The sequence below is a fragment of the Crotalus tigris genome, unplaced genomic scaffold (assembly GCF_016545835.1).
Source record: "Crotalus tigris isolate CLP2741 ecotype Arizona unplaced genomic scaffold, ASM1654583v1 scf7180000018830.229766, whole genome shotgun sequence".
In the NCBI taxonomy this organism is placed as follows: domain Eukaryota; kingdom Metazoa; phylum Chordata; class Lepidosauria; order Squamata; family Viperidae; genus Crotalus; species Crotalus tigris.
Genome location: NW_024097220.1, coordinates 128,086 through 141,978, shown reverse-complemented (window position 1 = coordinate 141,978; position 13,893 = coordinate 128,086). Strand labels below are relative to the sequence as shown.

Below are 13,893 nucleotides of genomic sequence, written 5' to 3'. Positions count from 1 at the left end.
AAATAAACTTCTCTTTCACTTCTGTTTTAGTTCTTTGGAAACTTTAAGTATCTATCACTGGAGGTGAGCCAATGGGGGTTTATAATGAAAGAAAATACAGTATTTTAATTTTATCCAGTAAGAATGAATGAAAATCACAGCAGGTATTAATTAGCTACAAGGATTTATATAAATTCCCTGCTTTTGTCAGTACATAAATTGTGAACAAATCTGTCTATGCTTGATTTGCAAATATTGTAGGACCTTCTTTGAACTTTCTTTAGAAGTCTCCTCTCCCCCCCCCCCCCCAATTTCTTGCTGCTGGCACTTTTCCAGCCAACTTCCTCTTTTTGCACTATGTTGAAAATAATTCCTCTTTCAATAATCACTTTATTTCATCAATGTTTTTAAGCAAACTGGCCTAATTACTGGTTCCTAGCCTAATATGGATCTTGGGACATGTTTATCCTTCAAACGTTTCTCAACCCAAAATATGCATACAACAATGGGTATCTTAGTGGAATAATGCATTCAGTTTAAAAGTGACATTTAATACAAAAGGAAGAATCAAGGTGGTGCAACATACCATAATCATAAAAAACTTTGCTCCCAATTGATCTCAATAATTGCTTAGGTTTTATAATCATAATAAAGGGCACTGTTGCAAAGAGTTGACAAAGAGTTATAAAAATAAGCATCACATACTTCTTCAGCCTGCAGATATAAAGCAGAAGGGCTGTCATGATTAGGAGGCCAGCCATCACCAAGCTTGATTGGAGAATAATATTTAAATCTGGATTGAACTCATCAGTTTCACAGGAATCTTAAAGATCACAAACAGATGCAGAGACAGGCACACAGAGACAAAAAGTTGGAAGTATTCTTTAAGGGGTTAACAAAAGAAACATCAGTTCTGATTAGGTATATTTTTTGTAAATATTGTCTTCTAAAAAGGAATAAAGTCTGAAAAGGCTCTATGGAGGATCTTCAATATACACCAGTCTTAATATTGCTATGTTAAAGTTTCATGGTAATATATTTTGTATTTCACTAGAAATATTCTGATAAAAATACCTGATAGAAAAGCCACCTGAGGTGACTGTAATGATACCTCATCACAGCTGTTACTACATTTAGCAAGGTCTCAACCTGAAAGCATTTGATCTTACTTAATATTTGAATTGTTTTTTCTCCAAATAACACAAGTATATATTCAACCCCATTTTATTACTAGTTTGCAGTTTGTAGTTGGGTACTGAGACTTGCAAAGTGATTTTCCAAACTGAGAACAGGAGGCAACTCATTCTTTATAGAATATGGTTCAGAGTAAATCTTACATGTGTTTCAACAATTAATTTTGTTTAAAAGAGAGAGAGAGAGATCCATCCTCTTTCTCTCTGGAGTAAGGCCCTCTGCCACACAGAAAAGCCAATTAAGATAGAACAAGTAAGAAGACTAAGAAGCAGCAGATACACAGTCTATCCTCAAAATTTGTAATACATCTCAATTGTCCAGCAGTCCAGATTGGTATTTACATGAATTGAAAGCTTGAAGAAAGCAATGGACACTCTAAAAGGCTACAGCAACATCCTCTCCCTAACCCTCCCTAACCTTAAGTCTATTTTAGTACTACAAAGGGATTAAATTGGAAAAGACTAGCTTCTCCCTTTTCTCCATCTGGCTCTTATATACAGTACTAGCTCAGCCTTTAATCCAGAGGTCTCCAAACTTGACCATTTTAAGACGTGTGGACTTCAACTCTCAGAATTCTCCAGCTAGTCATGGGAATAAGTCTACAAGTTGCCAAATTTGGAAAGTCCTGCTCTAATCCATAGTTAAATTAGAAAATCAGGTTTTATTCTGGATTGTCCTCACATTCAATATCAGCATGAACAGACTGGGAAAGAGGCAAAAGAGCATTATTCTTCTATCTAAGATCAAACCATCTGGGACATCCTGATTCTCTACTGGGTTAACTAGTGAGGCATATAATGAGATTTTTGGGTAATTCTAATTCTACTGTTACTGGATTTATGATTCTTTTAATTGGAAAAGGTCCTATATATTTTGGTCCAAGTTTTTTACAGGGCTGTAGGGACTTTAGGTATTTTGTAGATAAGTACACCATTTCTCCTATAATGAATGGTGTAGGCTCAACCCTTTTTTTATCGGCTTGTGTTTTATATGCCTGCCTAGCTTCATCTAGTGCTTTTCTGACTATTGGCCAGGTGTTTTGTAATTTCTCCATCCATTCTTTCAGCGAGGGGATCGTTGGTTCGTTTGGGGTTAATTCTGGCATGGGGTTGAAACTTTGACCGGTGGCTATTTGAAAAGGAGTGTAACCTGTGCTGGAGTGGACTGCATTATTGTAGGCAACTTCTGCAAAAGGGAGTAAGTCCGCCCACTCGGTCTGCTGGAAACTAAGAAAACATCTTAAATATTGCTTAAGTACGGAGTTCATTTTTTCAGCCCCCCCATTTCCTTGAGGGTGGTGGCTAGATGTCAGTCCCTGAGTGGTTCCTAAGAGGGATAAAAATTCCTTCCAAAATGCAGACGTAAATTGCACCCCCCTGTCAGAGATGATGCGTTGGGGTGCCCCATGCAATCTGTAAATGTGTTGGATGAAAAGTTTTGCTAAGGCTTTTGCAGTGGGAATCTTTTGGCAAGGGATAAAGTGCACCTGTTTGGAAAACAAGTCCGTGACCGTCCAGACCACAGTATTCCCATTGCTTTCTGGCAATTCCACTATAAAATCCATGGCTATTTCTCTCCAGGGGGCTGAGGGACTTGCCACTGTTTGCAATAGTCCTGGCACTTTCCCTTGCAACCTCTTTGCCGTGGCACATTTTGGACAACTGGCTATATAACTTTCAATGTCCTTTTTCATGGATGGCCACCAAAATTGCCGTTTAATTAAATGTAAAGTTTTTACAAATCCAAAATGCCCTGCTGATTTTGTGTCATGGCAAAGGTGCATGAAAGTTACTCTTTGAGTTGTTGGTATATATAACTTTTCCCCTACCCAAGGCAACCCGTCTCTCATTGTGCACACATTTTTGTTTTTCTGGAACCATTCATCTGTTTCCAAACTTTTTCTGAATTCAATCCCAGTTTGGCTGTCCAGTTGTGGTTTTATTTTGGCTTGGGTTCTTGTGGTTACTGGCGCTGCCAGTTGTGACTCTGCCATTATTGGTCTAGAGTCTGTGGTTCGTGTGCTGTTATATTGGGGCATGCGAGATAGTGCATCTGCCAGGAAGTTCTTTCTTCCTGGTAAATGTTTGAGCTTAAATTGGAATTGGTGAAAATGCTGGGACCAGCGGGCTTGTTTGGGATTGAGTTTCCTGGAAGTTTTCAGGGCTTCTAAATTTTTGTGATCAGTCCATACCTGGAAGGGGATTTTGTTGCCTTCCAGGAACTGTCGCCACGTGAGTAATGCCCAACGCATCCCATAAGCCTCCTTCTCCCATACGGGCCAGCGCTGTTCTGTTTCCGTGAGTGTCTTGGATGTATATGCACAGGGTTGCAATACTGCATCATCATTTTCTTGTAATAGCACAGCCCCCACTGCCACATCACTTGCATCTGCCTGTATTACGAAGGGCTTGTCCATTCTGGGTGCCTTAGTATTGGTTCGGCAGAAAAAAGTCTCTTTAGTCTCTCAAACTGCTTGGCACTCCATTGTCCATGTTAGTGGCTGGCTAGGTTTTACTGAGGATGCTCCCTTCGTTTTTAGTAAGTTAGTGAGGGGCAAGGCTATCTGGGCAAATGAGGGGATGAATTGGCGGTAAAAGTTTGCAAAGCCCAGGAAACTTTGTAGTTGCTTTCTTGTGCAGGGTGGTGCCCAATCTAATACTGCTCTGACCTTCTCTGGGTCCATTTCAATGCCCTGGAGGGATATGTAATAACCTAGGTAGTCTATCCTTTCCTGGTGGAATTCGCATTTTGAGAGTTTGGCATATAGGTGAGCGGCTCGCAGCTTCTTTAAAACCGCTCTGACAAGTTTGACGTGTTCTTCTTTTGTTTCAGTAAAGATAAGAATGTCGTCCAAGTAAACAAGGACCCCCTTAAACAGGTGCTCCCTTAGAACGTCATTGATTAATTGCATAAAGACTGCAGGGCCCCCTTGTAATCCAAATGGCAAGACTTTGAATTGATAGCACCCCATGGGGCAGTTAAATGCAGTCTTCCATTCGTCCCCTTCCTTGATTCTCACTCGATAGTAAGCTTCCCTTAAGTCTAGTTTAGAAAAAATTTTCCCTTTCGATAGGTGTGACAGCATGTCTTTCATGAGGGGCAGCGGGTATAGGTTGCTTTCACTGATTGTATTCAGGGCCCTATAATCCACGCATAAACGTAAAGAGCCATCCTTCTTCTCTCTAAAAAGGACCGGGGCAGCCACTTTAGGCTTGGCTGGCTCAATGAAACCTCTCTCCAGGTTTTTTTTTATAAATCTTTCCATTTCCTCCTTCTCCTTTGGGCTCATGGAGTATAATCTGGGCTTCGGGAGTTTTGCCCCAGGCTTGAATTCAATGGTACAGTCTGTGGGTCGGTGGGGGGGAAGCTCATTCGCCCTCTCCTCACTGAAGACTTCAGCAAGGTCCCTATATTCCTCTGGTATTTCTGTTAATCTTTTTTCCTCTCCTATGGATGCTTTTTCTATTCTTGATTCTGGTAGCCTCCCTTGGGGTTTTAAGTCCATAGGGTCCCCCTTCGGGAATTTGATTTCTGTCGTCCTCCAATTTACCCAGGGGTTCCATTTTTTCAACCATTCCATCCCTAGAATCATTGGGCATTCCATACCTGGGTCACCACAAACGTTAAGTCCTCTTCATGGTTGCCCAGGGTGGCTAGGGTAGCTGGCACCCCCCCTGCTATGGATCCATCTAGCTGGCCAAATGAGATTGGTTGTTCCAGTCTCCTGGATGGGATGCCCAGATTCCCCACTAGTGTTGGGCTAATGAGGCAGCGGGTACAGCCAGAGTCTATTAAGGCTTTCACCTTCACAGCTTCGGGCATGGGGGGGATTAATATAGTCACTGTTTTGAAGATGGGTGTGATGCATCCACTTACCAGGGGTTCGCCCTCCGAGCTGTCATCTGAGGCATCCACCGGCCCTGTGGTGTAGGCTGGAGTCCTTTCCCCTTGGTGAGCAGAGGTGGGGGTTTCTGCAATTTCCATCATTCTCATGGCCGTTTCTTTTGGCTTAGCTGAATACTTTCCGGGTTTGTTGATTGGGGATCTGTCTGGGTTGTGCTGGGGGGCCTTTGAGCGGCATTCTACAGCTCGATGCCCTTCTCTTCCGCACTTGAAACACCCCATTTGCTTCTTGGCTGTATCCGATGATTTCACCGGTTGGTGTGTCAGCTCAGGCGGGGGGCGGCTCCATTGTTTTCCTCGGCGGTGCCTCTTCAATATGTCGATCTCTGCTTCCTCTGCCAAGACGTACCATTCCTCAGTCGATGTGGGTCCCCTCGGGGCAGGCAAGCATCATATAGATCATAGTTTAGTCCGTCTTTGAAATGGCCAGGAGGATGTCTTCTGGCCAATTCAGTTTGCTGCAATGGCCCGGAATTCTTGTGTATACTCAGCCACTGGGCGTTTGCCCTGCCTCATCGTTGTTATTCTTTCACGGGCTTTGCGATCAGCCAGGGGGTCTTCAAATCGTCTTCTCAAAGAGGACATGAAACGGTTGAAGTTACTGAGTTCTGGGGCATTGGAGTCATGCAAGTTCACTACCCAATCCGCAGCTGGTCCATCCAGGGCAGATTGCACGATCCGGATGCGGGCTTTGTCGCTGGGAATATCCTGCCCATATTCCTCCATGTAGCTGAGGACTTGGGTTAGGAAAAACCCCAAGCGTGTTGGCTCCCCTTTGAATTTCACTTCCAACGGTGGACGTCTTGGAATGGATCGGTGCCTCTGTTGTGGGTGGTAGTGCCTTCCGTCCAGATTGCCATCTGTGGTCCGGTAGGGGGTGGGAGCTCCTGGATCAGTAGATGTCCCTGGGGTTGCAGGTTCCATGTCCCCCTCGGTGTCTCTCCCTTTGCGGCTCCAGGAACTGGGGCGGCCGTAGGGTTCAGTATTCTCCTCTCCTAGGGAGCTGAGAGTTCTCTTCATCAGGTCAATAGCTTTCTCTAGGATCCAGTCTGAGTACGGTGCCCAGCTTCCTCCCTCTTCACTTGCGTGCAGGGATTTCTCCATCTCCTGCTTCCATTCTGGTTGCTTGGTCCCCCGTCTCAGGGTCACCTTTCTTGATTCCTTTCCCCACTCACTTTTCTTTCCAACGCCCATCGACCAGCGAGGCTTGTGGTCCTGTGTCTCCACCACTTCTTCTCCTGAGGAATCTGGCCTCTCGGATCCCAACATCTGGCAAGGTTCCAACTGGGTCAGCGGCTCTCTTTCCAGGGAGTTTTCCCCCTCTCTTGCTCCATTGTCTGACATGGTAAATTTTTGCAAAATCCCCCGGCAAGGGTCTTCCTTCCAGGTGGATTAATTTTGCAAGTCCTGTCTAATGTAAGGACCCACCCCACTTTGCATCTTAAGAAGACAGAACTCTTGGAATAATTCTTCCAACAGGAATCCTTTATTAAGAGAAAATGGTTGCAGGCATGCTAGACAGGACTTGGGGTTCAAGCTCTTCCCATTCAAGGTTTTAAGGGGTTCCCCAGTAGTCCCACCCAATCAACCCCCCTTCCAGTGATAGTTTCAAGTATCACAATTCCACCCCCTTTCTTCTTTCTTCCGTCTGAATGGAGACTTCAGGTAACTACATGAAAGGCAAGTACCCTGCTTTGTTATGATAAGGTTCTCTAGTGCTAATGCTTTGATGTTACAATAAACACACATTCAGCATTCAGCTCTTTGAAGTGTACTGAAGGAAGTGAGGGCCATAAAGCCCCTTTGTTCTCCCCCTTCTCTCCCTCTTATGGCAGAATCCAAAGAAGGCAGAATTGGGAGTTTCTATATTTGATAATTAAAGATGAAATATGATTGGATTCTGACAATAATAATATAACCTGCCAAACCCAGATTTAGTGCTATTACTGCTGCTCTAAAGGCTGCATCAGGGGGAGATGATCTAAATCAGTGGTTCTCAACCTTTTTAATGCCATGACCCCCAACCAGTTGTAAGCTGAGGACTATTCAACCGGTCATAAGTCGAAGACTACTCAACTGGTGCAGCACCGTTTGCAGAATGGGACTTTTGGTGGGCTCAGCAGGGCAGAGACAGCCTGGACAATTCCTATTGGCTTTTGAAAGCCAATAGAATTAGATTCTATTCAAGAGAGTCTATTCTATTGGCTTTCAAAAGCCAATAGAATAAAAGGGAGTAGCACAGCTAAGGAAAAGGGGGAAAAAATGGTGGACTGCATTGTTTGGCGACCCCCGTGAAATGGTCGTTCGACCCCAAATGGGGTCCTGACCCACAGGTTGAGAACCACTGATCTAAATGGAATGATAAGTGGGAATGACTTTCAGATACATGTATAATTCCTGCAGACAAGAAAAGGGTCAGACTGAGCCAACACAAGGAACATGATTTTGTTAATGTAACCTTACATACAGGTGCGTCAAACTGCCACCCATGGGCCAGTTTCATTATACTGAAGCCGCACCCAATGCAAAAAGTCGTGATACATCGCAACACGTCACGTGGCAAATTTGACACCCATGCCTTACAATAATGTTGAGAGTAGTACTTCTGTGTGTGCTTGTTGTCCAGAGTACCTCACAAGGCTGAGACTATGACCCTGGTAATTATACATATGTATACATGAATAAATATTAAACATCAGAGAATCAATGATGATGATGGTGGTGGTGATGATGATGGTAATGATGATGATGATGATAGGGAAATAACATTTAGCAGTTTTTACCTATAGAGCTGCCATTTTTCCAATGTATTTTTGGTCCCCATTCACTCGGATAAGAAGAACTACTGCATCTGAATCTCGCTCTAAACTGGAAGGAATAGCACTTCGCTGGATCCAAACTTTGTATTTCAAACTTGCAGCTTTCATTTTTCCTAAACTGAACGGCAAGAGTGGCAGTCATTATTAATTTTGATCACTATGAGCATTTCCTCTTCCAGTATATCCTAGTAGATATAAGGAAAACCAAGATTAGATAGCAAAGGTTTTTGAAATACACAAATCTATTAGAAAGATCAACTCTTTCTGTCAGATACCAATAATGTAAAATGTTAAATTCATCAGTCTCATTTATAATCCAATCACCTGCACCACAATTCAGAACATAATGAGAACCATGGACCATAAAGCAATTAAGCACAAATCATTTTTTTTAAAGTTCCCATCTTTCTATTTTTACATTGGCAATTAAGAAGAAATATCTGAGTGTTTGCAAGCCTATGTTTTTTGTGATTACTGTAATCACCAGGAAAATAATCATTATGAGATTCATCACATTAGTGTGAAACCTCATAGAATCTTGGAACATATAAGCTGGAAGGAACCATGTAATCTTCTAGTCACACACTCATTCAGCCATTTGAATTCCAATCTATTTGAAATTCTTCAGAAAGCGGGTGTCCACCAGTATCCTAGGCAAACTATTCTGCTTGTACAGAAACTTTACTGTTGTGTCCTTTACTGTATTGTGTGTCACTTCAATGCCGCGAACCCCAATACATAAAATTTACCATCATGAAATTCCTTCTAATGTTCATCCTTAATGCATCTTTGCATTTTATTTCAATCTGTTGTTCCACATCCCACTCTATTTTAACAGAGAACAGTTCTATATCTGTTGTATATGACAGACTTTTAAATATAGTTAACTGTCTTTTCAACATTTCCATCCCCTTTACTTTTGAATCATGTAACAAAAAAATCCATCGGACACATACCCAATCTTCAGCAAAGTCACTTTTGTACTGATATTCCAATATAAAACAATGTAGAGAGAAAGGTGGCTTATATTCTATGATCACTTTGTCGTGTTCCCAGAGGAAGGTTAAATTTTGAGGAGATTTGGGCTTCACTGGGAAAAATGGAAATAAATCAGTACAGATTGAAACTTTTCTAGATGCCCACAAATATGCTTTTCATTTTTTAATACTTATTACATTGCAAGAATCCAAATGTTTAATAATGTTTGTAAAAGTCCTTTTTGATTATGCATTAACATTTTTATGTACAGGAATTATAATGATCTTTTAAATATGTAAGGCGCCAGGTTTTACTATAAAATTTTAAAATCCAGAATGTTGCAGGTGATCTGATAGGGCAGTACTACGTCTACTGGGAATAAAGGGTAGGAGCAAAACTAGGTTAGTAATATTTGTAGCTCATTAACTTTTTTAAATTGATGGCTTCTATGTGTTTGCATGCTCTTGGTTATATTTAAAATTACTTTTTTTAGGAAGCCCTGATGCTGAAGCAGGATGTTATGCAACTGCTGAGAAATTAGCATTTTCTCAGGTATTGTAAGGAAATATATAATGAAGAAACCAAATTTTCTTCTCTGTAGGGTATGGATAGGCAGCAGGTTAAACTGCCTGGAGTCTAAAGGGAATCAGGGAAAAGATTCATTATTAGATTTCTCTCCCATTTTTTCCTTCAAAATTGTATTTCAGGTGGCTGGTAATCCTTTCTTCCTATTTTGTCTCACTTAGGAATATCTTTCTGCAGTCAAGAATTAAACTTAAATTTTCTTCTAGTTCATAACTCAAGAGCTCTACATTACTAGGAACTTGAGCTGCTTCTTTGGCTTACAGCCCTTGAAAATTTTAGCTACTGGGAAAAGATATTATCCAGATTTCAGTTTACTTATTGTGAAAGAATAGATCTAGCAATTTCTCAGGCCAAGATTTATCATTTTTGACAGTCCTTTTGCAAGGTAGCTCAGTCACGAGAATAGATTTCTCTATATTAAATATGTAATCTGCAATTTGCAGTAGAAAATTCAGCACTCTTTTCAAGATAAAGGAAAGAACTAAAATGACACTAGTGTTAGAGTCTCTAATCTTTCTGTAGTCAGAAAGCAAACTATTCTAGACTTATCCCAAGTTAAGTTGAGAGAAAATCCAGCTGAAACTCTACAAAGCTGCTAATAGTGAGATGGAACAATGTCTAACTTGGAATAAGACAGTTTCCTATGGCTCCAATTTAAAATAGGGAGATATTGTCTTAACAAAATTGCCAAATCAGCATGTTTATGGCAAAGATTGTTAAAAATAACCTTTGTATATTAAATACTTAATTCTTTAGAGCAGGGGTCTTCCAACCTCCAATCCCTACTGGTCCACAGCCCATTGGGAACTGGACCACACAAGTGGTGGATGAGCACACAGAGCTCTATTTGTGTATGCATGGGATTAGGTTGCACACACAAAACCAATCCCTCTCCCCCCTATTGCCATCGCTGCTCACCACTGCCCCTGCTCGTCCACAGAGCCAGAAAGATTGAGGACCACCGTGTTATAGAGAATAAAAGTGATTTTAATAAATTTTCTCACATTTCCTGTTGAGTAACAAAGACTCATTAAAATCTCAATCAACTGAAATGTTCAACTCAGTGAAGAGCTGAGAAAATTTTAAGACAAGAAGTCTAGAATTAATCCAGCAATTAAGTCACATTCTTATGACTGCTTACCATGTTTTTGCTATGAAATATGATATCAAATCACAAATGCAATTACAATTATATTAAATACCAAGTACCCCATAATTATATTTGTCAGTTGAATAGATTCCTAATATATAAAAATATAGACTTACAGAATTTTATGCTTTCTAGTTTAAAATCCTGGTAAAGTTCTTGTGTCCCATTTGCATCTCTGATTGAAATATCAAATTCACGTCCTTCAATTTTAAAAACACAACCAATTATGTATCCATGATCATGAACATACTGGACACACTGCTTCCAATTCTGTTCCTCAAATCTAAAATTGAAACAGCAATATTAAATAGTGATATGATTGCAGTTTATGTGTGACCACAAGAAAGAGGGGATTCTGATCATGGTTGTCCTCTGGTATCATACAAAATTATCTTTTGAGAATCATAAAAATGAATATTTTTAGAATATTCCTATTTTGAAAATACCCTGTTTCCTATCCTACAAAATATTCCTACTATTTTGCAGAAAATGGATTACTTTACTGTCCTAGGAATACACATAAGAAATTCCATGCTATCTGAAAGAATTAGCTGTCTCCCACCCTGAAAAATTATGACTTTCTAATAAAAGTTCTCTGTTTTTGTAGGCCAAAAAGGCTTTGTAAGTTTTGTAGGCCAAGTGAATACTAAGCAATTCATTGGGAATTTGTTTGTGTGTTTGTGTCTATATCTATATCTATATCTCTGTTTCTCTCTGTCTCTGTCTCTCTCTCTCTCTCTCTCTCTCTCTCTCTCTCTCTCTCTGTGTGTGTGTGTTTTGTGTGTGTGTGTGTATGTGTTTGTGTGTGTGTGTAGAAGGTGTTGCATATTTACTCCTTCTACTTAAAGGAACTAATATTAAAATCTTCGTTCAGTTTGGTATGTTCAAAACATAAAAATCAGCAATTTAATCAACAAAAAATCAGTTTCTACAATGAAATAATATAGATTCAACAATGTTAACTTGAAAAAAAGAAAAGAAAAGACAGGGGAAAAATAAACCCAACTCCTAGTGCTAATGTCAGTCTTTCTACAATATGAAAAGTCAATGCAGACTGGCTTAAATGTTTGAGAAGGATGGACAGACACTTCTTAGATTCACAAAAGACTCCATCTGTTTTCTCTTTTAAAAAATGGCAATAGCAGCAAAACATAAAATGCCAGGGAGGCACAATGATAGTAAAGTGTTTTGCAGATATTCTGGTTGTTACAGCTAGTACTATTAGTTTTCTCTGCCAATGAGATCTTTACTGCTCAGCAGCATTATATAAGAATGTTTCAGAAGTTAAGTTTGAATGTGGTAACTTTTGAACCACATACTGCATGATGCATAATGTCTCCGGTGTAGTGGGAAAAACCCACACAACCACAGGACTGCAATCACCACAGATTCCTTTTACTACACACCATACTTATACCCAAACTCCTAACATTTGTCCTTAGAATAAGATACTACAGAGAGGAGTGGAAGTGAGAAAAAAATCCAATATTGTGTTTCCAACTGTCAGGGCAGTTTACATATCTGTATTACAATAAACACATGAAGGCAAAATCAGTGGGATTAACAGCTACTTCATCCATTTTCTAAGATGACAAGAATTCAGTGGTAACTGAATTTCAATTTAAGTGCAAAAACAATACATAAAGTGCAACTACCGGAGTGTTTAACCCATTGCGACCTCCTCGGACCTTGGGAACACCCTTGGCTTTCCTGTTCAATTACCGGAGTTGAGGTGCCCCCTCTTTACTGCCCTGGTAGTCCCAGTGACCTTGGTTCTATTGCCTGGCCTGCTTGCTCGCCCACCGGGCTTGGCAGACCAGGACTTCGCTCCTCCCTGTACCCGGTTGACCTGCCTGAGTGTAGGCTGGCTGGACTCTCTGAGTCCCACTCATATTTCATGGACTTGTGGTATTCTCCAGGTCCACAGTGGACCTTCCTTGGGAACACAGTCCCTCACTCCCAAGCCCAGCAGAAGGGTTGTCCGGGATAGCTGTGGTGCCCCAATACCCTATGGTCCCCCATTCTGTGCCAGAGGTACCAGAGTCAGGATTTGCCTCTCTGTCTACCCCCTTTCCCAGTGACTTTCTTCTGGGAACAATTGCAAAATTGGGCCAGTTTCCTTGGGTTGATGCCAGTTCTCTTGTAGTCTTTGATTTGTTTGGATACACCCGGTTAGTCTCCCTGTCTCGAGTGCTGTAGTGTGTATGTGAATAGTGTGGGTACCCCTTGTGTGACTCCCTGGCTGGAGTAAGTAATGGTGTGGGCATTGTTCCTTGTCCCCATGAATTCCTGTTGGGCACACTTGCGGAACCTTGAGAGGGGCCTTCTCCGGCCTCCTCAGCTGCCCTTGACTGCTGACAGCAACCTTCAACATGCACATTATAACCCTCCTCCCCCCACCCAAAGAAGAAGCAGGAGCAGAAGAGGAAGAGTCCAGTCGTGTATGCAGCGGATCTATGTGCCGCCGGAGAATGTGGCCATCGTCTAAAGACACCTCATAGGACAAAGGTCCAGAGACCTTGCAGACCACAGCTGGAATCCAAAGATGACTGGGCCCGTAGTTCCAGGTCCAAACTGGAGCGTCCACTTGCAAACACCTAGGTGCCCGTGGCTGTGAGCCTGAAGGCACCACCCGATCAGGGTGCAATTTGTCAAGTTTAGTTATTAGTATGCGACCCCAGCGGAGTTCAGCTGGGCTCTTTCCAGTGGATGTACAAGGTGTGGTGCAGTGTGCAAGAAGAAAGTCTGCTAACCTGTGATGGCAGTCACCGTAAGTCAGTTTCTTGAGGGCATCATTGGTGCACCATACGCTCAGCCATACCGTTGGTGGATGGGTAGAAAGGAGCTGAAGTCGTGTGATGGATCATGTTGGCTTGAAGAAAAGCCTGGAACTCAGAAAAAGTGAATTGAGGACCGTTATCTGAAACCAGAACATCTGGAAGGCCGTGTGCTGCAAAAATGCCTCTCAACACCTGGATTGTCCTGGCAGTAGTAGTGGAGGAAACAGGAACAACCTCCAGCCACTTTGAATGGCTATCAACAAGGACCAAGAACAATTGCCCCTGAAAGGGCCCAGCGTAATCTATATGCACTCTGGAACAAGGTGATTGGGTTTCCTCCCACCTATGCACAGGGGCCTGAGGCATTTCTGGCCATGAGTGCTGGCACAAGTGACACCCGTGAACCTGAGCCTCTATAGCCTTGTCAAGCCCGGGCCACCACAGATGGCTGCATGCAAGTGCTTTCATCCTGACAATGCCAGGATGACCCTCATGTAGAGAGACC

At 41.8% G+C, this 13,893-nt stretch overlaps 1 protein-coding gene across 1 annotated transcript in view; it reads right to left on the bottom strand.

Annotated features, from left to right (window-relative positions):
- The window catches only part of CRLF2 (cytokine receptor like factor 2), a 41,202-nt gene extending 27,727 nt beyond the window's left edge, over positions 1-13,475 (bottom strand). Inside the window, exons 1-5 of the mRNA XM_039356814.1 lie at positions 13,430-13,475; positions 10,725-10,808; positions 8,852-8,985; positions 7,860-8,013; positions 685-802 (exon numbers count right to left, since the gene is read on the bottom strand). Of these exons, the coding sequence (XP_039212748.1) occupies positions 685-802; positions 7,860-8,013; positions 8,852-8,985; positions 10,725-10,808; positions 13,430-13,475 (536 nt within the window). The remainder of the gene's footprint in view (positions 1-684; positions 803-7,859; positions 8,014-8,851; positions 8,986-10,724; positions 10,809-13,429) is intronic.
- Positions 13,476-13,893: the final 418 nt, after the last annotated feature.